Source organism: Sugiyamaella lignohabitans, chromosome C (assembly GCF_001640025.1).
Source record: "Sugiyamaella lignohabitans strain CBS 10342 chromosome C, complete sequence".
Taxonomy (NCBI): domain Eukaryota; kingdom Fungi; phylum Ascomycota; class Dipodascomycetes; order Dipodascales; family Trichomonascaceae; genus Sugiyamaella; species Sugiyamaella lignohabitans.
This window is the reverse complement of record NC_031671.1, coordinates 2628269-2654019: the sequence shown is the minus strand read 5'-3', so window position 1 is coordinate 2654019 and position 25751 is coordinate 2628269. Positions and strand designations below refer to the sequence as shown.

General features: G+C 43.3%; 7 protein-coding genes across 7 annotated transcripts; 3 read left to right on the top strand and 4 right to left on the bottom strand.

The window, feature by feature from the left end:
• Positions 1–25: 25 nt before the first annotated feature.
• On the bottom strand, positions 26–1582 carry PRP19 (E3 ubiquitin-protein ligase PRP19; the record flags this gene model as incomplete). The annotated part of the gene is made up of 1 exon (XM_018881640.1): positions 26–1582. The coding sequence occupies one exon, from the start codon at positions 1580–1582 to the stop codon at positions 26–28; it is 1557 nt and encodes a 518-aa protein (XP_018734215.1).
• A 2215-nt stretch (positions 1583–3797) lies between these two features.
• Positions 3798–5279, top strand: ANP1 (Anp1p; the record flags this gene model as incomplete). Its single annotated transcript, XM_018881639.1, has 1 exon — positions 3798–5279. One exon carries the CDS (start codon positions 3798–3800, stop codon positions 5277–5279), a length of 1482 nt encoding a protein of 493 aa, XP_018734214.1.
• Positions 5280–5793: 514 nt separating this feature from the next.
• On the bottom strand, positions 5794–7488 carry OCA5 (Oca5p; the record flags this gene model as incomplete). Its single annotated transcript, XM_018881638.1, has 1 exon — positions 5794–7488. One exon carries the CDS (start codon positions 7486–7488, stop codon positions 5794–5796), a length of 1695 nt encoding a protein of 564 aa, XP_018734213.1.
• Positions 7489–13470: 5982 nt separating this feature from the next.
• Positions 13471–18231, top strand: ECM29 (Ecm29p; the record flags this gene model as incomplete). The annotated part of the gene is made up of 1 exon (XM_018881637.1): positions 13471–18231. One exon carries the CDS (start codon positions 13471–13473, stop codon positions 18229–18231), a length of 4761 nt encoding a protein of 1586 aa, XP_018734212.1.
• A 59-nt stretch (positions 18232–18290) lies between these two features.
• Positions 18291–21206, bottom strand: PRP24 (Prp24p; the record flags this gene model as incomplete). Its single annotated transcript, XM_018881636.1, has 1 exon — positions 18291–21206. The coding sequence occupies one exon, from the start codon at positions 21204–21206 to the stop codon at positions 18291–18293; it is 2916 nt and encodes a 971-aa protein (XP_018734211.1).
• Positions 21207–22400: 1194 nt separating this feature from the next.
• On the top strand, positions 22401–23639 carry AWJ20_4555 (uncharacterized protein; the record flags this gene model as incomplete). Its single annotated transcript, XM_018881635.1, has 1 exon — positions 22401–23639. The coding sequence occupies one exon, from the start codon at positions 22401–22403 to the stop codon at positions 23637–23639; it is 1239 nt and encodes a 412-aa protein (XP_018734210.1).
• Positions 23640–23767: 128 nt separating this feature from the next.
• NOP53 (Nop53p) lies at positions 23768–25069 on the bottom strand (the record flags this gene model as incomplete). The annotated part of the gene is made up of 1 exon (XM_018881634.1): positions 23768–25069. One exon carries the CDS (start codon positions 25067–25069, stop codon positions 23768–23770), a length of 1302 nt encoding a protein of 433 aa, XP_018734209.1.
• Between the last annotated feature and the right edge of the window lie 682 nt (positions 25070–25751).

Below are 25751 nucleotides of genomic sequence, written 5' to 3'. Positions count from 1 at the left end.
GGTGATATACATAGAATTACACGGGCTACTCGCTTTGCTCGAATATGTGTATGCTGCCTTTTGAGGTGATCGAGACCAAGCTCTTGGCGTGGGTGGTCCATCCGAGGTCTACGGCTCCTGCTGAAGACGTCAGGACGCCAGGGGTCCATGACTTGCCCTGTTTATTGTATGCAGCGACCTCAATTCCCTCTGAAGAGGCAGCAGCCAGATATTGCCCCGAGGGGTCGAATTTTATGGATAGGATTTCCGAGTTTAATGTCTCGAAAGGCACAGTTGTGAGAAGAGACAGCTTTCGCAAGTTCCAAATTTGCACTTGGCCAACGAGACTGGAAGACGAAGCCGCCAGCCAGTAGCCGTTCTCCGAGAATGACAGACTCGTGACAGAACCGGCCGGCGAGTCGTCTGAACCGGTTGGGAACACGGCAGCTGGTTCACTGAAGTCTTCATCAGTGACCTTGTGGATACGGATGTTTCCATCAGCAGACCCCACTGCTACTAATTCACCATCAGGGTGAACTGCGAGTGAAGTGACAGGACTGCCGTTGCTAATTGAGCTCAACTCAGTGCCCGACTCAAGATCCACGACGTACCAGGTGCCATTTTTATCAGCAGTGACAACGAGCTGTCCAGCAGGAAAGCTGGCAATAGATATTAATGGTTGATTAGAAGAGATGTGAATAGGCTTAGAAGTGCGGTCTGCTTGATAATAATCCACCACACCGGCCTTTGTTGCAACTGCAAATGCTTCGTTGTCCCAACAGACACCAGTGACAATTCCACTGGCTTGGAAATTGTCTCCAATTAGCGCCTTTTCCGATGTTGAAAAAATTCCACCTTGAGACTTGCCACCTCCTGTAACTACATCGCCCGTCTCTTCGTTAACCGATAAGTGCGATACAGATGCAAATAATTGCTTTGACTTGAAAGATTCAACAAATTTACCCAGTCCCTCCACTGTAGTGTGCTCGGCAGGTAATTCTTTCTTCGAGTTGGCTTTTCGTGTACTGGCAAGCACCTGTGATTTGCTGGTGATTTTCTCGATAAACGCGCTTGGCAATGCTACACTGGGTTGGCTCTCTTCTCCTTCTTGTCCATTTGCGTCCACATCCATACTTGAAGTATTCGCACCAGAACTGGCCACACTACCCAGACTAGCAGCTAATTTCGCTAATTCTTCTCTTGCCTCGTCTCTTTCTTTTGTTAATCGTGCACTGACACGAACCGCTGCATCGTTGATATATAACGCAGTCGACAGTTCCTGCCGAGTTTTCAGCAGTTGTTGTTTCAAAGAAAACGTCTCTAGAATTAGAGCATCCCACTCTGATTGTAATGACGATAGTAATGAAGGAATTGATGTCAGCGTTGGCTGTTTGGGGTGGATTACTGTCCCATTAGTAGCTCCTTCAGCGCTGGGACTGCTTGCCTGGATCACAATTATATCTTCCTCGAGATTAATAGCTTCTCCCGTCACTGGATCATTGCCTGTTTCCTTCACATATGTCTCCAACAGCGACCTTTCATACACATGTCCCGTTTTCGTCACCACTGGGTTCTTAGGGACCTCTCCAGAAACTGGTACCATCTGTTAGTAAACTTTTCACACAAACAGAAAAACCAAAACAAAACAAAAAAAGAACTATGCCAATCGTCAATCAATGACAAACCCATTCTCCCCTTACAATCCCACCCTCTACTTACTAGAACAAACCAGCGCCATCCTGAAAAATCTCTATTCTATGTCTACAATGAATATACTGGTTTCTGCTGCAAATGCACTATCGACATCGACAAAAACCGGCACTTCAAAATACGCGGCTCAAGCCGCACACAAGCCTCACTACACTTACCCCTGGATCTGGACCCTGGATGTGGATCGAGACAGATGCCTCCGGCGGCTGGGGCTCTGCCCCAGACCCCGTGGCTCCTCTCGCTTCGCTCGAGTCGGTCGTCGGATCCCGGTCGAGCTTTTTGCTCATGGCTCTGGCTCACAAGCGAACGGAACAAGGTCTGGCTGGTACTGACTTTATCACAGGCGCTATATTACTCTCTATTGCTTGAATGAAATGAATGCAATCTATCTGAAACCGCTAAGTTCTTATTCTTCGCGATCCAGATTGTTCAGACTATTAAGACATTCGGGCTGGACCGCCTCAGATGCACCGCACCGACTGTATTGTTCGGGTGGGTCTTGAATGGAAACAAGCTTTGCTCGAAAGCCTGTCCCCGACGCCAAATTTAACGCTGCTGATGTGTTGATGTGCTAATATTTAGCTTTTTTGTTCTCCACATTGACTTGTCAACTAATTTGTTTATATATTGCCGGTACTAGAAACAATTTTGCTCCTAAATATCCACCTGCAAAAGCACATTATCACGTGTATGTATAAAGGGGGGTAGGGGGGTCAGTTTTTCCGACAAACTTAAATATTTGTCAAACTTTAACCTGTTTATGGGGCCAAAAAAAAGGTTATTAACCGCCTCCACTGCGTGATAATTTGCAATTAACATGCCTGATAACAAAAAATACACCTATTTATAACCCATGTCGGAGGTTAGACTACAACAAATTGACAGGTTAGAACCGGTCGGCCTGTTTACTGAGACATGCTGTCCATGCCAATCAGAGCTCATTTGAGCATTCAGATGGTCCAATCTGGTTCAGGGCTGGGTTTGACGCAGGAACCGCATTCCAGTGGTGCTAGTTGGGCTATTACCGGGCTGTTTTTTGACTATACATGTGGATCAACATACAAATCTGTTTACCCGGCATAAACATCTTATCAGCACCAGTCACCACCGAAATCCGGAAAAAAGGAGTCGGAAGGGTGTCTATCTGATTGACCAATATAGCTCATCTTTCGATACACTAAAGAGCTCGCTAACTAACTAACAACACCGGTTATAATTTTTGACACTTATTAGTCTGATCATACTAGAGCAGAAAAAAACACTAATAAGAAGAATATAAGACACTCAACAACTTTTAACTGGGTGTAGCTAGAAAAGTCACCTGCAGAAACACACCCGCATAGGTCGGAGCCACGTTACAAGCAGCAGTAGCTAGAAAAACGAAAAAAAAAAACGCTGCTCGCATCATTGATATAAGGTACACAATAGAGAGTGAGCATACACGTAAATCGTTACATTTTGCACATACACACAAGCGGTCGAAAGTGTTTTTTATATTGTCATTTGTGTTACAGCAAATACAAGGGTCTGGGAAATAAGAATTGGAAAAAAAATTGAGAAGTGGCTAGTTTCTGATTCTCAACACTGTTCAATTTCCTATTTCCTTCTGTATTATTTTAGTTTATTTGTTTTGTTTGTTTTGTTCGTTTTTTTTTATTTTGGCCTTACTTTGGATATTCCTTGCAAGAGGGTAGTCGGTGTGTTGTGTGGTATTGAAACTGACACAAAATAAAAGACGGTTGGATTAAAGAGTTGTCTTTAAGATCTGATCGTGGGACGGTCGACTTGGAAAACGGGGTTCACCAACAAAAGAAGAAGATCCTAGTTTGACCGAGCTAGCTCTGCTTTTTAAACACAGCGTCTATTAGGAATTTATTTCACCTGGTTTCGTGTATTCTTCCTTTGATCGACTGCTATTTTTGGTAGTATCGATAACAAAGTGAAGATATCTGTGGTCAAAGGACTACTACAGGCGTCAATAAATAACAAAGTTGGCAACGACGTTGGCGACAAAGTTGACGACAAAATAAGGATTCCATAGTACATCAAAATACTATAGAATCGTCTACAACACAACAAAAAACACTGCATCACTTCGCATTCTCACAATGAGTTTACCTTTCAAAAGCTCCGAGTTTGATCATTATGGAGGCCCATTTATGAAGTTTCATCCCAGGGCCTCGGCAAAGAAGCACTCATCCTGGTTCTCGTCGAATCTGTCAACAGTATCGAATACTTCAAAAAAATTGGTATATATCATCTGTTTACCACTACTGATTTTATCACTGATTCTATTCCCTAGTCTTCGCCCTTCAGTGCATATGCCAGGTTTCTTCTCTGTCAGTAGTAGTTTGATGCAAGATGATCCTAATATCGATTCGGTGTTTCACTATGATTTGGCTGATAGTAAGGGAACCGGACAAGGATGGACCAAGAATGAACGAATTCTATACCTTGTTCCTTTGAGAGACGCTGCTCCTCACTTGAACATGTTTTTTGGCCACATGGTCAATCTTACCTATCCTCATAATTTGATTGATCTGGCCTTTTTAGTGTCGGATTCCAAGGATAACACTTTGGAGGCACTGAGAGAGCATCTTGTGACACTGCAAGAAGATCCCGATCCATCAAAGAGATTCGGTACTATCGACATTTATGAGAAGGACTTTGGTCAAGCTATTGGCCAGGGATTCTCTGATCGTCACGGATTCGAGGCCCAAGGACCTCGTAGAAAGCTCATGGCCAGAGCAAGAAATTGGCTGCTGGGAGTTGCCCTGAAACCTTATCATTCGTGGGTATACTGGAGAGATGCCGATGTTCAGACCGTTCCACCCACTATTTTAGAGGATCTCATGGGTCATGATAAAGATGTCATTGTGCCTAATGTATGGAGACCTCTACCAGACTGGCTGGGTAATGAACAGCCATATGATCTTAATTCTTGGCAGGAGTCGGAAACTTCTCTCCAGCTTGCTAATCAACTTGACGAGGATGCTGTTATTGTGGAGGGATATGTGGAGTATGCCACTTGGAGACCCCATTTGGCGTACCTGCGTGATCCTTACGGAGATCCAACTGTTGAGATGGAGCTCGACGGTATTGGAGGTGTGTCTATCTTGGCCAAGGCTAGCGTTTTCCGAAGTGGTGCACACTTCCCAGCATTCTCCTTTGAGAAACACGCCGAGACCGAAGGGTTCGGTAAAATGTGCCGTAGAATGGGCTACTCTGTGGTTGGTCTTCCTCACTATACCATCTGGCACATTTACGAGCCTTCTTCGGATGATTTGAAACACATGGAATGGATGGCACAAGAAGAGGAGCGTCAACACAAGGAAGAGAAGCTAAGAGAGCTGAGAGACCGAATCTGGGCGGCTGGTTTCGAAGATGTCGGCAATGAATGGCGTATTGAAAGGGCCAACATTCTGAAAAATACCGAGCAGGACGAGCTTCCTCTGAACCAAGAATGGTATGGCAATAGCAAGATTCCCGGTGGCAGACTTGCATCTATCGACGATGAAAAGGATATTAGTATAGGAGCTCGAGCCGCTGGCGTGGGTTCTGGTAGTAAAGGCAAGAAGAAGGCAAATTAAAGAGCACACGAAACAAACACAGCAAAAATCCAAAAAAAAAAAACTTATCCAACTCGCTTTGCATAAACAGGTTCCACGGTGGCCACCTCGCCTGTCGACCTTCTGCTTCCTTGCATTTTGCATGTCCTCACGCCTTTGTCGTTAATACTAATATCTACTACTGGTCTATTTTTTTTTTAATTTTTTGTTTCATTTCTCATTGTCACAGCTGGCATTTCTGTTTGTACATTATTATAGAGGTCTTACCACCACGAAATGAAATCAAATTATCCCAACACAGTCTGCCTCCGGCGGCTGGGGCGCTGCCCCAGACCCCGTTGTGCTCGCTTCGCGAGCCTTCCCCTATCTGTAGTTGTTGGACTTGGAGCTCTCGACGCGCTCGCGAAGCGAGCACAACGGGGTCTGGGGCAGCGCCCCAGCCGCCGGAGGCAGCAGGGCGAGCAAGTATAAAGTCGTAACGATCATAAATTCAAAATCATTAATTACGGTAAGTACGCGAGGCGACGGTTGTGTATCAGTCGCTCTCGTCGTTCTCTTCGGCCCATTGCCACGATCTCCAGGCCTCACCAGCCTCGAGGATGATCGATTCCATGTCGTTGCTCTTCGACACTTGGGTCAAAAACTGTCTGATCTCGCTTTGATCCAGCTCGAACAGGGTGTGGCTCTTCGACTTCAGAATGGCAAAACACACGAAGAGATGCTGGATGTGCGGTGCGAGAATTGAGTCCGATTCTAGCTCAATAGGGCTCCAGAAGGGGTCGACTCCTACATCGGCTTGCGAGACATCAAACTGTGTGGCCTCTTTGGGGTTCGTGGGTCGCCAGCCGAGGTACATATCCCAGGCACGGCCTCTGTCGAACTTATTCCACACCTTGGCTCCCATCCACTTCACCCACCATAATAGCCATTCGTCACCGCCAATGCTGGATAGCACATCTTCTTCGTCAAAGTAGTCGCTCAATTCAGGCAACAGCTTCTTGAAAATCGAAAGAAATAACGATAGTCTTTGAGAGATATGTGAATCACATGGCCCAGATGGACCGTCCGAGCTAAGAGGAGGCGAGTGGAAAAGAACGAGCATGAACTTCTCAAATACATCAGAAAAACTGTGTTGTTGTAATTCTTGTTCCCACACTCCAACAGGAGTCAGTTCGGGTGTGCTGCTCTCAGAATGTACACCAGATGTAGCTGATGAATGTGATGGGGTGGGTGACAATGATGGTGATGGGGAAGGCGAGTCTGACGAGGAGGAATCTGTGGTGTCTTCTATTTGATTCTCTTCAATTACCTCTTTGGTGATAGACTCCTTTTGATGAGAGACTTCGGCTTGCTTTCTCTTCCTTTGAGGATGTCTTAGATCTAAAATGTATACTGGATCCACCCAGTCAGCTAATGCAAAGGCCGTCCATACCATGCCTGATTCATAAGGAATACTAGCTCCCCATTTCTTCAGGAAGTTTTCTATCGTCTCTTCAAGAACCTCATATCGTTGATTCTCCATACTTTCATTCAGGTATGCATTGACAGCATCACTGTCGTAATAAGAAAATGCATTGTTTCCGGGCGGAGATGTTGAACTGGGTGTTTGTGTAGCCACAGTGGATGTTCGTGAAAGATTCCTGCTTGTAGAAGCCGACTTTTGTCTTGATGCTGCTTCTTGTTGTTGTTTTAGTCGTTTGCGATACCTTGATATATCTCCGCGTATCCGCTTAATGGGGACGATATCATCGTCGGTCGATGCAAGATTCTGACCAGTTCCGGAATAAGAGCCTGGGTATTCAGCTACAATGGATGGGGAAATGGCATATGGATGTGAACTCAGCAGTAATGGCCAGGCATATTGTCGTAAAGCAGGTGGCAGACCTCTATTACGAGCAATGCGAGCCAACCCGTCGATATTTCCTTCGTCAATATACTTTTGACATAATGACACGAGGGTTGGTGATTCTGAGATGGTGGGTTTATAATAATGCTTGAACCGGCTTGTGGAATGATGTGGTGTAGCTGTAGATGATGAATTGTGCGAGTTTGGTTCTTGCGAGTTAATAGGCTCGTCCATTTCATTATATGACTCTTCGGGTATCCACTGTTTAGACATGACTCCTGACAGTGACGATGATGCTGATAAAGTAGATGCTAATGCCGACAGAGAGTTGTTTCTGTTATGCGGAGAAAACTCTTTTCGGTCCTCGTCCATTGTAGTATCCATCTTGTTCTGTGGGACCTGGTTGGGAGCTGTAGTCATAATGGGTGACGACATTGCGCTATTCTCTTTTCCACACTCTCGTCTATTCCCACCGTTCACGCTTATACTTCCAGCACTATTACCTTACTACCTTACTGTTCTAATATGTCACTTCAGAAACCGTGATAAAGTTCTTTCTCAGCAGTTGTGAATGGTTTTTCTTCTTCTTCTTCTTCTTCTATTCTGATGAGATACCACCACTAATTCAAATTGATGATCTACTGTCGCTTGATATCCTCGGGACGGATATTCTTCTACCGCTTGCTACGCTGGAAAACGCTTCAGAGCACAAGCAAATGTACAGAGAAACTGCGGTCAACGTTAAAGTACACACATTGTCAGGCACATTCAAAGGTAGTCGAGCAGTCAAGAGAAAGAGATATGGAGGTCCAAGGATGATAACACAGACAGTCACGCCGTCTGTGTATGAGTATTTTCTCGAGGTAGTATGTACTACTGAACCTCTCCTTTTTCTGGTGATATGACCAGACCAAGTTCCTGATTATATTACGGTCTGTTGGTAACTTTGGTGATAAATTTGGTGGTCCAATTCCAATACTAACAGTCGGGGTAAATCACTGTATAAAAATTGGCTAACCAGAAACAGTTGTAAGTGGAGCGCAAATCGACCCACTGGACTTCTGCCGAAAACTTCACTTCACTTCAATGAGTCTTGCCTGTGTAATGAGTACACAGCAGCAACGAGACAAATGGCAATCCAGAAATGAAATGTCCGAGAGCTTCTGAAAAATAAGAAGATAGGATCCAATGTTAGAAATGCAGCAACACAAACTCCCGCGCGTTCCTGCTGTGGTGGCCCAGTTTGTTATTGGTAATGACTGGGCTTGGACGCTAGTTTTTTTTTATGTTTGTACCTGTAAAGCGTTTTGTGCATTATGTGCCATAAAATATTTGATTTTATCCCGATACTTTCTTTTGTCAGACGACTGCAGACCCAATTAGTAAAGTGGGTGAAATAAGTAAAATGGGTCTATTACACACTCTCGTTCGTAGCTCCGACTGTCTCGTTAGTAGAATATTCGCCGTGGCATACTGCCTCCGGCGGCTGGGGCTCTGCCCCAGACCCCGTGGCTCCTCTCGCTTCGCTCGAGTCGGTGTGTTGGGATCCCAGCTACTGCGGTATTATGGTCTAAATCTCAATATAAATTAAAATAGGGAGAAAAACGAAGTAAAAAAGGCAAAAAGTGGAAAAAGGGGGGATGATATATGGTAATGTAATGTGTTGAGGGGGGGAGTGTTGAGTGCGTAGCAGCCTAACTAGAACCCCATTAGAGTCACCCTTAGGCCTTTAGGTTGAGCTGCACCCGTTGCTAGCAATATATCTCCTCGCTGCCCCCATTTTTCATGTACCGTTCTGTGTTCTACACGTAGAATGAATTTTTTTTTGCCGATATGCTGGTCTCACAGTATCGGTCTATCCCGCCGCAAGTGATATTCCTGCGATAGTTATAATTGGGGCTAACTTTCCTTGTTAACATGTCGGTTGACCACTAATATTATGCAGATAATGCAATAGTAGCGTGACTTTGTTGCATATTGGGACTTTTTTTTGTAGGTAAGGTAATATTCCTCTTTTTTCCCTTTTTTATTTTTATTTTTATTTTTTCCTTTTTTTTATTTTTGTATATGTATATTTTTGTACTGCCCATCCGCCTAGACCTAAAGTAGGATGGAATTTGGCAAGGGGCGGATATCCGTTGGTCGGAAAGTTAACTCCTCAACTCATCCTATTCAGTCAAGTGTGACTTGGCTGTCCGTCCACTTCGCAATATATAGCGAAGAATGTAGAATCCGGCTTATTTCGCCGGACTGAGAAGTCGGATTTCTGACCAACAGGGCTCTTGGCCCCCCCTTCCGGACATGCTCATCCCGATCGCTGTACAGTATGGTTTGATTGATTTATTGACATATGTCTTACAGGGTTATGAAATTAGCAATTAGCATTGGCATGACAAATTAGAATAAGACGGAATTTTTACATTATCACGTAAATAGATTAAATCCGTTCAAGAAATTAAGTAATCTAGATAAGCCTATAGTTTAACCAACGCGAACAGCACATTACGTGATATTTTTGTTCAATCTAAGCATCAGTATTATAAGTATATAAGCTTATTCAGCTCATTTCATTTAGTAAGCTACCCGTTATCAGGCACTAGCTCACTAGTTTACAAGTCCGTTAGATTAACTAGTTTGAGCGCATTATCGAAAATGCTGGGGCAGCGGGGTAATTTGGACTTTTGATGGTCACCAGCAATCGCAGCAGTGGATGTGGTCTTGTGAGGGCTTGCTGCCTGAAACATGATCTGACCTCATCGTGCGGTCCGCCTTGGCGATGTGCACACCTGCGGATGCCGTAATACAAGATATCAGAGATGCCAGGTAACAAGCAGTCCTAAATGGTAAAAGGGGCGAGAATCCACTTGTAAGTGCAAATATCAATTAAACGAGCAATTACGGTAGCAAAGAGTAACGGAGCAACGGAGCAATATACTTTATTTTCTTCCCGTTTAGACTACTAACATGAGTTGGACTGGTCCCAACCGCTGTCAAGACCGATAATATGTAAAAACCACCTTGTGTGCGATAGCATATGGTTCTAACGGCTTGACTTCCATGAACGGTTGATAGCAAATTATTTATTGATGCTAATAATAAAATAAGATTTCGGCGCATGAAAGACGGCGAGATAACGATCTAGGTACCCACAGCCAGATAAGCTCAGACCCTAATCTGGCATAAATAATTACAGGCTGCATTGCATACACCCTTATCTCACTGTCCCTGCCCTTATCATAACAATCAGGGGTCAGGTATACCGACAGCCAGATCAGACACACAGACACCCCCCATAATCTCCTGCGAAAGCAGGAGCCACGGGGTCTGGGGCGGAGCCCCAGCCGCCAGAGGCAAGCATGGGTCGTCAAATGTTATTGGTCGTATTCAGCAGGTCAGATAGCTAGGTCGTTCTCATCACGAGAATACCAAGGCCATTCGTTTTGTGACCAGTCATATCCGTTATATATGTGGATTCCAAGACCAATCAGATCAGTGACCACAGAGTTTGGTACCTTTGTAGAAAAGTACATCTCTTTGATATTAGGGGTATCTGCTAGCACGTCGATGGCGTATCCATTGTCACCAGGAATGAGACTGAGGTAAACGGATGTCAGCATGGTACAACGATGCAAAGTCAAGTCTTTTAACCATTTAGCAGTGACATCGAAACCGGTAATTGCCAGTTGTTCGATATTTGGAAACTGTTTGCAAATTTCAGTTAACGAATCAAGTTTATCTTCAAAGCCAGTAAGCCCCAGACAAAGCCTTTTGACGCTCTCACCGTGTCTAATAGCCTTTAATATGTCTTTCGAAGGGGACACACCTAGATCCAAGTGAAGCGTGTTTACTCCAGAAAGTTCCAGCTTCTGAACCGGTGAGATCGATGTACAATGCATCTTTATGAGTACCTCAGTGAGATTGAGATCGAGGTCGAGGATTTCGGGAAAAATGACGTATTTACCATGCATTTCAACCGCTAGAGACCGCAAATGCTTAAAAGATTCAATGAAGTCTAAAGAAGTAGTTTGGTGTATCCCGTTAAAGAAAGACCCCATAAGAGCCAAACGGGACAGGTTGGGAACTCTAGAAAGAAAGCTTGCTAGGACCGCAGGTTTCATGCTCTGTCCATAATCGAAAGTGGGAGAGCGGTTTGTGTACATTCTAACTGAAGTCAGCTTTGGAAAGTATCTTTTGTCTTTATACAAGGAGAGGTTGAGGGTGTTCATAGCGTTGATATCCAGCGCTTCAAGGTTAGGCGTGGCTTCCGTCAAAACAGCCAATTCGTTCAAATCGAGGGTCAAGCCACCTTGGAGAACCAGTGTTAGACTACGGGTGCAGTTTAATGGACCACACCGTTTCAAAAGAGCGAAAATTCCATGACTCCTTAGATAAAGGTGTAATGACTGTATATTATAATCAGAAAGAATCCAACCAAACGAATCGTAATAATTGCCGCCGAAGCATCGAATGCCGAACTCAAAGCTATCTATATGCATTGTTTTAATCTCTTTTCTTTTATAATCTGTCATAAGACTCAAGAACCGTTTGATCTGTCTAATATTTTGTAGATTCAAGCTTTTAATATCCCTAAAGTCAACACATGAAACCGAAGCTGATCCATATTGTACACAGTTGTAAAAGTACCGACATACTGATATACACCGCCAGAGGTCGCTACATTCTAGATATGAAAATATTTGAACAGCTATTTCCAAAGGAAGTCGACTAATGGCTGGAATGTGATTTATTTGTTCTTGTTCCATTTTAGCGCTAATCTCGTATGAAAACAAGAGATCAAGTTTTTGGGTCCGATTCTCAACTGTAACGGTTATACGAAACCTGAAAGGTGGGGGAGATGCATGTGATGCGGATGGTTTCCGAATGATCCCCCGAGCTGTTTAGACTTGTTCGATATGCTATCAGCAGGGTTTATAAGTTCTCGATCAACATAAACTATGGGGTTTGTGATCGAGCAAATGAAATAGTTCATTATTGCACCGCTTATCTAACATGTCGCAGATGATCATGACCAACTTTGACATGTGTGCCTTATCTTATCTTTTGAAGATCGTCCAAAGATGCATACCAATACAGTTCAATATTTCCGGGGTAAGATTTTTGTTAATAGACTCGAGTGATCCAGATGGAATAATATATATAGATATATTATACATATTATACTATACAGCCAATTCTCTTTTAATTTTGATCGTTCGGCTCTAATCTAAAGTCCCTTCTACTACAAGGCCATTGTTTGCTATTGGTGAGGTGAGCTGCTGAAACAGGCTTATGGGAGTTTGTAACCCCGGTCAAGCTAAATATCTCCCGATCAAGGAGACTTTCATTGAAATAATATAAACTAGTTTCGACGAGTGCTGCAATTGAAATCACAAATAAATTCCACCACATTCTTCCTTCGCCACCGCCTTCGACCTGCACATTGTATAAATGCGATGCCGGTGCCAGGGACAGCCGTGTCAACAATCCATATACCTTGAATCAGCATACATCAGTATAATCGTCCTCACAACTTCAGTGAACATGGCAGAAGCGGAAATATCTCTAATCAACAAAGTTGAGCTTCGAATTGCCTTGGCAAGTACCGAGGAAAAGCTTTCTTCTTTGCTCAATGTCTATCTTCCACCCTTATTATTGAAGTTGAATTCGCCACATCCCACTGTACGGGCCAAAGTTATCGAGGTTTGTCAGCATGTAAACCTTCGGATAAAGAGCAGGTAGGAAAACAATGATAACAATGACTCTAATTAAGAGCCCTTTCTAACTGTTTAGTAACGTCTCCTTGCCAATTGAGGCATTGCTCAACCAGTTTCAAGATGAAAAGATCTCCGGTGAGACGAACATGATGAAGACATTTGATCTTATTTACATTCAGAAGGCAGTGGACGTTGCTACCGATTTTGACGACGTAAGTAGTATAGTCAGTTCCTGAAGATAACAAGTTCGGTTTCTAACATGTTTTAGAAATATAAGTCAATATTGCCAGGGATTATCAAGAATATTTCGAAATCATCTCCTTCTCATGCGTCTGCCCAGTTCTACATTTTTTTGAAATTATTGAAGTTGTGGAAAAGCCCTCCTCGGGGTTCGACCGAAGATGATGACTTGAGCCATTATTTTGGATTTGATGAGAGACTGGAAGATGCTCAGTTCTTGGCAGACAAATTTGTGGATCTGTTTAATTTAGATCTCAGTGTATTTGCGTCTGTCACGGATGATACTGCGTCGACCGCCAATATTAGGTGTCCAGGATTATCGGCAGCATCTTTCAAATTTCTTACTAATAACAGTAAGACTCATTTGACGGATGCCAAACTATCTGAATCAAGAAAACATGTTCTAAACAAAATGCTCCTAACTGGTGCATTTGCCGGCCCCAAAAAGGAAGACGCGAAGCTGTCACCGCTTGCAGAACTTACTTTTTTCCCTTTACTAGTTGCCAGTCATGACCGTATCACAGATATCTTTAGACCAGCTGACGAGGCCCTGAGGCGTTTAATTCCACAGTTTGACCTTGAGAGACTACCAGTAGTTGAGAAGTTATACGCCCTTGCATTGGGAGATATCACTACACCTCCCGTAAAACAAGTTGTTCAAACACATATTGTACAACTAATTGCGAAATCCAAAGTTGGAGTTAACGTCGGAGACGGTCCTAAAAGACTAATTCAGATGAGCTTTGAGTCTGATAATATTAAAAGTATGAAGGCTGGAGTAGAGCTTATAAGGGCTGTGGCTCGGAACACAGATGAAGAGAAACTCAAACCAGTGGCCAGAGAGTTAGCACGTCGTTTATACGAATGGATTATTTCTACAGGCTGGCCCAGGTTGAACACAGGTTCATCTGCTGCCAAAGATATGCACACAGGCTCCTTGCGTAGACAAACATACGAGACTTTAGGTGCCCTGGCTCGACGTGTTCCTGAAATTCTGAACGATAATTCTGAAGATGTTGGAAATCTAGGACTTATCAAATTCTTATTTGAGAGTTTAGCTAAAGACTCGCCTGATATGAAACCATCCATCCAAGAAGCTTTATCTGAGGTGATTCCTGTTTTGGATGTGATCTCAGAAGATGCCAGGCCAGCCCTGAATGAGTTGCTTTTCTCATATCTATCGGATCCCACGTCTGATCAAGGATGTAAATACGTATCCATCCGATATGCTGTCCGAGTGACACCGTTTAATAATGCAATGGCAAGACTACTTTGCTTATATGGATTGGATAGAGCTAATCGCCCAGATGTGATTGAAGAAGCCAAACGCGGACTGCACCCTTATTGGTACCACAATGCCAACTCTCATTACAATAATCAGGATGTGAGTAATGTTGAATTCCCTTCGTTCCAAGATATGCTAGCCATCGTACAAGAGCGCATGTTTGTTCAATCAGCTAATGGACCGCAACTTAAGACTCCTTTCAATGTTTTGAACTTTGCTTTAATATTTTTAGAGCAGATTCTTGTCATGGAGGCAGTCAAGGGAAAGACCAGCGTTTTGCAGGCTACTGAAGAGAACTGGGATACGACCTTGGATACAGCGATTGTTGTAGACCAAAACGTCCGTGGACTCTTCCGTGATTACATTAATTCAGCCATTCCACTTGATCAACTGATCTCATTCATTGATATGAATCTCTGGGCTTCTAAGCAGAACAGCGCAGAATTGCCTGATGCAGTGAAGATTTGGCTACGTATATTATCCCAATCTGGTCCAAAGATTATATCGGAAAATATCCCTAAAATACCAGAAATCGTAGCTTTAGTCGATTCTGCCAAAGCCAAACTACTACAAGCATCAGCAAATGCACTGGCAATTATTATCACGACCGACGAAGTAGCTATCCAAGATATTGTAAACCTGATAGAGAGCTGGATTTCGCAAGCAGGATCATCAGGCACATCTATTACCAGCTTCAAGCACAGGGGTCATCTTTATGCCATCGGGTATATAATTTCTAGACTGGCCCTTCGAAATAGAAAACTCCCTGAAGAAGTATATGCAAAATCAGTGAAAGCAATCACTGATGTCATCCTACAAACTAGGTCGGCCGATGTGCTAACTATGGAAGCTGCCGTAGATGCATTTTCGCAGCTTGCCCTCTCGGGAGCTGTGAATTCTGATTTTGTCACTCCAGAAGTTATTAGTAAACTGCTGACTCTGGCAAAGGCTGACAATGACAAAGCTATTTTTGCGGTTGGATGTATAACAAGTACTGCTGCTACTGAATCAAAGCAGAAGTATATTGATGCTATTTTTGAGCTTCATACCGGCAAACAGATTGATTTCATGTTCATGAGTGGAGAAGCCCTCAGTATTGCCGCTGCAGGATGGGATTCAACTCTTGGAGAACGATACAGAGATATTCAAGGGGTGAATTTGTTATCTCCATCAACTACATCACAGCTAGGTAGTGTCTTGGACCAAGTTTTGGTCAAGTGCAGTTCTCCCAAGCCTTCTTTGCGAAGATTTTCATGTGTTTGGTTGCTCAGTTTAACCAGATATTGTGGACATTTGCCTGAAGCACGATCGAGATTAGAACAGGTACATCTTGCATTCATGAAATTCCTCGTTGACAGAGATGATGTCGTCCAGGAGTCTGCTTCTCGTGGTCTTAGTATTGTGTACGATATCGCAGATTCGAAGCTCAAAGATAGTATGATTCGTGGTTTGGTTCAGTCTTTTACTTCGGACAAATTGGCCACGAATGGCGGAACAGTCACTGCCGAAACCCAATTATTTGAGCCCGGTGTTCTAGATACTGGTGATGGATCGATCTCAACCTACAAAGACATTTTAAGTCTTGCATCTGAGGTTGGTGACCCTAGCTTGGTTTACAAGTTTATGAGTCTTGCTGCGAATTCGTCTCTTTGGCAATCTAGAAAGGGTGCCGCATTCGGTCTAAACACTATTTTCTCAAAGGCAAATCTGGATGATTTGTTCGAATCCAATCCAAAATTGTCCAAGAATCTTATCCCCAAGCTATACAGGTATAGGTTTGATCCTAATAGTTCGGTACAAGAGTCTATGAAAGGTATCTGGAACGCTCTAGTACGTGACAATACCGCTGTTATCAACAACAATTTTATAGACATTTTAGAGGAATTATTGACGGGAATGGGAAATCGTGAATGGCGTATTCGTCAGGCAAGTACCATGGCATTATCAGACCTATTGCAAGGCAAGCTACTTCAACAATATGAGCACTATTTGCAAAGAATCTGGCTTATGAGTTTTAGAGTTGTCGACGATATTAAAGAGAGTGTCAGAGTGGCGGGTATGCAGTTGACCAGAGGGTTGACTACCTCTCTCGTACGCCATGTTGACGTCCAATCTGGCGCTGCATCTGAAAAACAAGCTGCGAATATTTTGAAAGATCTTATTCCATTCTTGATGGGTAACTCGGGTATCCAATCCGAGTCACAAGAAGTTCAATCGTTTTCGTTGCAGACCCTTTTGAAGTTATGTAAAAGCAACAGCCCACCCTTGAAGCCATATATCCCTGGATTGATTGAAGAGCTTCTTGGCTTACTTTCTACATTAGAGCCCCAGGCTATGAATTATCTTGCATTGAATGCAGACAAGTATGGTCTCACTTCTAATGATATAGATGCGTCCAGAATGTCCAGTTTGCGTACATCTCCTATGATGGAAGCTATCGAGCAAATGATTGAGCGACTAGATGACGAATCTTTGGAAGCGTTGATTCCCAAACTTTCTTCTGTCATAAAAAAATCAGTTGGTCTTCCTTCTAAGCTCGGAGCCGGTCGTGTAGTGGTTTCGCTGGTAATGAGGAATCTTTATCAAATTGGCCCTCACTCGCAAGCGCTGTTATTAGCTGCCAAATCTCAACTAATGGATAGGAATAGTCTGGTTTCCCAGTCGTATGCCGTTTCGTGTGGGTACTTGTGTAGACCAGCCCCTGTTGAGGCCGTACTTGATTATGTTGCATATTTACAGAAGCTATACTTTTCAAGTCCAGATGTCGGTGAGAGAGCCCGACTTGTATCTGGACTGGGTGTCAATGGCATCTCCAAGCATGCTTCTGACAAGTTCAGTGCTATTTCGTCTGCTATGCTCCCATTTGTGTTCATTGCCAAACACGACCCAGATGCTCAAGTAAAGGAAGCATTTGAACATGTTTGGTCGGATAATACAGGTGGCACAGGAGCTATTCGATTGTACGTGAATGAGATCATTGCTATAGTAAGGGAAAATCTTTCCAGCCAGCAGTGGGATATCAGGCAAGTGGCGGCGAAGAGTGTTGCTGATGCAGCAGTTGCAATGGGAGAAGAAACTCGCAGTGACAGTGTTCCTCAAGATATCCTTGAGTTATTCAATGTTCTTATTCAAGCGTCAAGCGGTCGTAGCTGGAAGGGTAAAGAGATAGTTTTCGATGCTCTTGTTACTCTTGCAGTCAATTTCAAGGGCAGTGTTGTTTCCTCTCCGGAGCTGCTAGAGAAGCTAAATTCAGTAGTTGTCACTGAGGTCAAGAGAAGAAATAAGGAGTACCAGGTCGAGGTTATTCAGTCTGCAGGCAAGTATATTTCGCAGCTGAACCAAAGCCAACTTTATGAGCTTCTTTTCGAAGTCAGTTCACAGTATTTGGATCCTACTTTGAATGAAAGTGACGAGGACTCTGATGGTGACACGAATATGGAGGATGGCGAAAATAATAGTGGCCCTACAGAAGATGTACGATTGAAGGTCCTTAAAGGAGTTGTTAAAAGCGTGACATTAGGTAATAATAACGGGGTGGTAGACACGATTGCTGGCTATTTGATTAATGCATTGGAACATAGCAAGGCGCCAATCACCTGGAAGACTAAATTAGCTGTTGCTCAGCATGCTATCAGCATAACTGAACTATTTTCTGGCGAAGTGGACTCGAAAGACGCAGATAGTCTGCTAAAGATTTGGAAAGCGATTGTTAAGGTTTGCTCCAGAGATTTGAATCACGAAAAGGTTCGTATAGAATCAGCCCGTGTTGGAGCGGCTTTGCTCAAAATTTTGCCTGGAAATCAGGAAGTGCGTAATGATATTGAAACTCTTATCGGAGAAGAAAAGTCCACTATCGTCTTGACCGAGTTGCGGAAGGGAATCCAATGAAGTATAGCATGTATTTACTATAGACTGCATTATCATGACTAATCATGAATAAATAAATTTTAACGCTTTTTTCCTCGGGCACTTGGAGGCATAAACATTGTGCTCTTTTTTGGATTTGGCGCCGGCTTGACAATGGAGGAACCAAGCCTAATGGGCTTATCAGCAATTTTCTGGCCGTCGAGAGATAGCGATGCCTTACCAGCGTCAGCCACAGTCTCATATTCTACAATGGCGCCTTCTAGATCAGGCTTCAAAACAATCTTATGCAATGGGCCGTATTTCTCCAGTATTGACCTTAGCTGGGCATCGTTAACCGTATCCGAAAGATTGGATATATAAATAGTTTTTGACTCGATTTCGCTAGCAGTAAGCTTCCTTGATTGGTCATTGTGATTGATTTTGACGACTTTAGTCGACTTTTTACTAGGAGCCTTTCCCGCAATGGATACAGATACTACTCTTCCAGTATCACCAAGAATAGATCCATCTAAAGCTTCGATAGCGGTATTTGCCTCATCAACGGTTGACATCGTTACAAACCCATAACCATCGTGAAGTCTACCAGGCCTTTTCGATGGTGGGAGCCTCAGTTTTTCAACTGTTCCGTACTTCGCAAAAGTCGAGCGTACAAAGTCCTCATTTAGACTGAAATCAACACTTTTAATATACAATTCCCGTCCTTCAGCATTGCCTCCTGAACGGGTCTGTTTATTTGACGGGTCGGATATCTTGACAACTAGCTTTTCCTCTTCATCAAAAATCCCCGAACCGTCTAACTCTCCAACAGCACTCTTAGCACTCTCTGATGATAGGTACTGGACATAACAGAATCTCCGGTTAGTGTTGTACTTAAGAGAAGGAAAGCGTACGCTGATAACTTGACCATATTTTTTAAAGAGCTCTGTTAGGCTCTCTTTGGTAGCAGAAGCAGGGAAATTTGTTACAAACAAAGTAGTTTGGTACCCTGAAGTGACTCTTACTTCTTTATCTTTTATAGACTTGTGGTCACGAGTCAGAGCCGCCTTCGTATCATCTTGGTTGGAGAACTCTACAACGGCGGAATTAGCTTCTGTATGCTGAATAACGGAGACAATATTACCACATTCGTTAAAGAAGCCTTCCAGGTCTTTTTCCGTAGTTTCGGAAGGGAGATCATAGACTATGACAGTATTATGCTCTCTATCTCTGTGGTCAGTCGTTTTGGGTTGCTTTGTGGGCGCATCTGAAACATTTGAACTTTCGACCTGTTCATGACTACGCTTTTTAGATGACGGGGTCTCGCTTGCATTCTCAGCATTGGCAGATGGTCCTTCTATATTTAATTCAGCATTTTCTTTCGTTCCAGTCTCTGAATCTTGATATAACTGTTGATCATAAGATTCCTTGCTTCGCTTCTTAGCAATCTCGTATAGCTTTCTCCGAGAAGTGATTACAGACTGTTGCGTGGAGTATGCACTGCCATTCAGTCTTTCGAATTCAGTATAAGCTTGAATGATCATTTCAGGCCAGTCAATATTATTTCGCGACAGGGGTATCTTCAAAACGTCAAGTGCATTCGTATAGGAATTACCGCTCTGTGACTTTTCCCATTCAAACCACTTTAGCCAAAATATAGCCTTGGTACCTTGGTACTTGGATACTCGCTTCCAAATATTTCTGACATTGTCGCTTTCGCCTAGACGGGTAAATATGCCAATGACAAGTGACTCAACTTCAAAGTTAGGATCTTGTTTGCCGAAAGAATATGATTTTTCAAGTGAAAAGTTACAGTCATCCCTAAGCTGGTCGATAAAGAGGTTGTCAGATGAAGTATTAGCTCGAAATAAATATGCTAGCCAAGCAAGGGCGAGCGGTTTCCAATTGTCATAATCTTCATTTTCAGCTGCAAAAGCAGATATATCATCTATTGTCATTTTCAAGCCTATAATGTCCTCGAAATCTGCCCCATACGATTCTGACACCCTAATGCGATGTGCCCACAAAGAGCCCGAAGTTGGACAGGACTTGGTTGCTCGCTGGATAGCTGATTCCACAGTCTTTCTTGAAAAGGACTTTGGCTGCTCGCAAAGAAATATGATATAATCGTCCCATACTAGAGCCACATACTGGTAGAGTTCTATGACGCGCTCATAAAGACCCTGTACTAGATCTGCACGGAAGTATCGCTTTGGTCTTTCCAGCTCCCATTGAATGTAATCAGCAAACGTTTGCAAAGATGGATCCGATTTTAACTTCAATTCCCAGCTATCACGATAGTTTAGTATTTTCAACGTTTCAGAGTAGATTTTGTTAGCAGCCACCATTTCTCCCTCATAGGTTGAATTGTAATAAGTGGTTACAAAAGTGGAAAAGTCGGAAAACGTAGTTGCGATTTCGGCATGGGGGATTCGAAGCCGAGCGAGATAAAGTTCTTTCAACCTTGGAAGGATCTTTAAAGTAGTACCCGATTGACTAGCCTTCTCTTGCGCCAGCAAAAATACAAAAATATCCCTATATGCATTCCAAGCCTTGTGGCTCTGGGCAATATTGTTTTGAGTTTCGTCTAGCCCGCCAGCTAAATTCATGAGGTGCTGGTTAAGAGGAGACTCGGAGTCGTCAATTCCAGTATACGCATCTTTGATAACCCCGTTTTCAATCAATTGCAAGATAAATCTGCCATAAACCTCAACAATATCCACAGTTGGACATGTCTTGAGTGCAGTGGAAAATAAATTAGATATTTCTTCAACACTTTTGCCCCATGTTTGATAGTCTTCTATCCAGTCCAACCAGATTTGTTGCGACGGAGCGAGAATTGATTCCATGACAGACCTCGCGGCCTCCAACTCATCAACCATTGACAGTTCACGCAGTTTGTTTATTAACTTGATGTGTGTTTCAGGAAGATATAAGTCGGACTCCAAAGCTAGATATAGGTCTTGCAATTCTTGCACACCGCCATCTTGAGCTTCTGTACTGTCCACTGTAACGTCCATTTGTGAATTAAAGAATACAACAGTACAGCTGACTACAAGTCGTTGATGTAATATTCGGCTTTAGAAGAGATGGATATTCTTTGTTGACAGTGATTTGGAGATTGATGTCTTACGATCGCGTTCAACAGTTGATTTTCAGGCAGATTATCGCACTGATTAACCGTTTTTATATAAAGTGCCTAACCCTTATCTTCTTCTCGACATGAGTCTATATATATATATATATATTCGTGCAAAATTCGCTTCGGATTTCTTATGAATTAATAAAAAAATTGGCATAGAAGCAGTTGAATTAGTTGTAGCATCACCTTTTGATATTTTCCAGGCTTTGGCTTTGAAAGTTTGCAAAGTAGTCTACTAAGACTAGATGCTACGGACGGAGACGGTCATGTCATGAGATGCTCTGTAAATTATCAGGTTAGCTCCTGCTATTCGTCTAGTAGAAACGAACAGAATTTGACATTATCATACATCCCAGTATAGTCAGAAAATTTCGGACAATCAGAGAATCTTATAAATTACTATATACAATAAAAGTGGTGATTCATACTCTAACAAAACTTATTTCTTGAGGTTCTTCTGAATCAGACGCTCACGCTCTTCACGAAGGGCCGCAAGCTGTTCCTCACTCATGGGAGGAATAGGTACGTCACTGAAATCATCGGGTCGGAACATAACAGAGGTATAAGCATCTGCATGAGGTTAGTATGAAAGGCATAAGAAGTCGAAGTCAAGATTTACACAGAGCCAGAATATATACTTACAGATACCAACAACCAATCCGAAAAGTGATGCACCAAGCAAAATATTCTTGACCATATATGGACGACGGGCTCTATAAGCAGCCGGGGTCATGGCAAAGTTGGTGCTGTTTTGGTATTTACTGGGCTCTATGCTGAATTTGTTAGTATTAAAAAAGTTTCTAAAGCAGATCCAGAATCAATAAGGGCTGTACTATCGACAATATTCACTCACATAGAAGTTCTTCTTCCTTGCATTCTTAATATGGTTGATACTCTCATTTTGAGCAGATGTCACAAGCAAATCTGGTTCTGGAAGACGTGAAGTTAGCGAAACATTTAAAAGCGCATATACGAATATATTCATACGTTTAAAGCATAGCATTTGCAGATCCGAGATTGGATCTAGATCTTAGACAGTATTTTGCCATTCACAAGGAAAACGGTATTTTTCATGGGTCTAGTCAATTATTCCAGTGACTCAGAGTCGGACGATGATTCACAGTCAGCCAAAGCTACAACTTCCGTAGAGATAGCCAAGTCGCCAAACGAATCCAATGGCATTAGCTCAGTTCTACCTGGACTTAAACGGCCAGGACCATCGACCTTGAATTTGCATCCTACAAAGAAACCAAATACCACCAGCTCTGACAAGAAAAAAATCTTTGAAGTTCCTAGATTACCAGGTGAAACAAATGTTACTACTGCAACTCCCGCAACAAGTCAATCTGCAAATGGAAATAGCGGACTCAAATCTATAGCATCTTTCCTGCCTGCTCCCAAGAATCGACTGAAAGATAAGACCAAGTCCTCCTCCAATCCCGATAATAGTGACAAGCATGATCAAACACAAACAATGGCATCTGATTATAGTGTATTCAAGAGAACTAGTGGTAGTAGAGTCCTAGGAGGAGGTATCAAGAACACCTTTTTTGACGGAGAGATTTCAATGCCAAGCGAATCTCCTGACCTTGATATTGACGAGGTACCCATCAAACAACAGCCTGAAGTTACTTTGAAAGGGAACTCTTTAAAACTCATTCCAGCTTCTGTAGCGGCTAGAAATGCGAAATATGGTAAAAAGCCAGATGTGAATACCGGGCTTAGTTCTTCTACTCCAACTATTTCTTCACAAGACAGTAAAACAAAAGAAGAGAGTAAACCGAAATCAAAACCTATTCTGCCTTCTCTATTCTCATTCCATAGAGAAGAAGAGCAACATGTGATGACGAACGTCGCTTCATCCTCCGAAGAGTATAAACCATTGATGCTGGAACAACCAAACGAGACCAGTAATGGACCCGATCCCGAGTCAATTAGCAATTCTGCTAACTCTGCTGGCTCATCTGCTAATGTGGGAACTACACTCAACCAATTGGCAGAAGACTCAGGAGTGGGCCTCGGCCAAATCAATAAACTCGAGTCAAGACATGGCAGAACGAAACGATCCGAGCAACAAATCCAAATCGTAGACTTCAATGTGGACGAGTTCTATCAAGAAAACGAGCGACTTAAAGCTTCAGGTGCTTTGGAAGACAATAGCAAAAACCGCGTGACAGCCATTAGCGGGGGAAAACATCAGCTGACGTCGCTGCTTCGCAGTGCTCAAAAGAACCGGGATGGACTAGAAGAACAGTTCGCTCGCAACAAACAGACGAAAAACCAGGCTGGAAAGCAGTATGGGTTCAAGTAGTGGTGGCATGTTGCCTCCGGCGGCTGGGGCTCTGCCCCAGACCCCGTTGCTCCTGCTTCGCAGGAGATACTCCTGGATGGAGAGTAATTTATTTATTTATTTTTATTATTAATACAATAAGATGCATTTTATAACTTAATGTCCTTGTAACTCCACTTCTCAGTGACCTTAGGAGTGTATTTACGCTTCTTGGCAACAGGCACTCTGGCCTCGATAAGACCACGCTCCTGTAAACTTCTAAATCTGTCTCTAGCGAGATTACCCTCAGGTTTGAGTCTTCGAAGACAGTCTTCAAGCTCGTCTGACAGCTTGATATCAAGACCAGGCTCAATGATAGAATGCCTGGTGTGAACCTTCTTACGCTTCTTGCCATCAGAATTAGCAGCTGCAGTAGCACGCTCCTCCTCACGTTTCTTCTGTTTCTCAGCCTCCTCTTGTAGCAGACGAGGAAGATTCTCCAGATCACGTAATTGTTGTTTTAATGCTTTAAGTTGTTCTTGAAGTTTAGTTCTCTCTAAGTGACGTTTTTGCTTGTTTCTTTGAGTTTTGGTTTTAGTCTTGACTTTGACCGGTTTATTCACTGACACCAGGTCGTCGGCTTGATCATTAGTCTCTTCGTCCTCAGAGTTTTCACCCTCACTGCTATCACTGTCAACCTCCTTGACATCTAAAGTGGCAATAAGATGCTCAATTCGTTCTTTTTCTTCCTTAGTAGCAATTCGTTGTTTCTCTCTTTCCTCTTCCTTCAGATTTTCTCTTTCTAATAAATCTTTCCACGACTCAATGGATGGATTATAAGAACGACCGGCATCCGGTAGGTCGACTGCTTTAGCATTAGGAACGACTGCTTCAGGTGCCTCGGTCAGGGTGCTCGGAATGACGGTAGCTTTACTATAACTGACTCTAGAAGCAGTTGCTGATTTCAAGTTGGATTTAGTATCAACCTCGGGCTCGTCGCCCCACGCATCATACAGATCGTTATTATGCTTAATGATTCCATCCGACTCCAGAGTAGCCATGGCACTACTCTTGTTACCATCTCTACCAGCGACTCTCATCAGTCTGTTGAGCTCTTTACCAGAAACTCCTTGAATCTTGCCATTTTTCTTCTTGTTATCAGACGAGGCCTTCTTATGAGCGGCCTTCAAAGCGGGAACAGCTGATCTACGACTGAGGATCTCGTCGGCCTTCAACGGTTTTAAATTTTCTCTATCTTTCTTTGACTTAAGACCCTCATCACCCTGAGTATCAACAGTGAATAGATCACTCTGATCAAGCGAGGTAATATCCTTGGTACCCAAAGTACGCTCTAATTGACGGGCTTCCTCGAGACCCTCGTCGACATCATCCAAATCAATATGCTTTCTCCATGCCTTTTTGCCTTTTCTCGAGGGCTGGCTCTTCTGAGCTGGACGGTTACTTTCACCCATCACAACTACCAAAAAAATAAATAAATAGAAAAAAGTCGGTTCTACACTAACAACAGTAGTATATAGCACCAGCTCTGGATCACTTCAGAACTGCATGAGAAAAAAAAATTAGAGGCTAGGGTAGATAAGCACTGGAGATCGCTGAGCTCTAAATGAGTCTCTGTAATAACATGCACTTAACGGACTGCGGGGTTCGTGGGGGGTCGTCCTGCCTCCGGCGGCTGGGGCTCTGCCCCAGACCCCGCGGCTCCTGCTTCGCAGGAGAATACTGGGACCGGAGACGTAACGACTTGAGCGCAGCGAGAGGAGCCACGGGGTCTGGGGCAGAGCCCCAGCCGCCGGAGGCAGGACGACCTCCTCACGTGATTTGTGTGCTTAATAAGTGTCGGTTGCCTTATCAGGATGCATGAAGTAAGAAGCAGGACTAATCACGTATTTTTGCACCGTACGGCACCTGTTTCGGAGAGCGACTTGCCCATTCGCTGCTTGTGCACAGATATTGCTGGATTTTTGTACTTTGTTCCTTCTTTCGCATTCAGCACATCATTCGCTGTATATAAAAAGACAGAGTTTGTGGGGAATTGAGTTTGTGGCATTCGTTCTGTAGTCGAGAGCATTGTCCAGTTTGCTCAGTAAACAAGATCGTTGATTTAGTCGGGGTAGTTTCGTCGTTTAAAGTTAC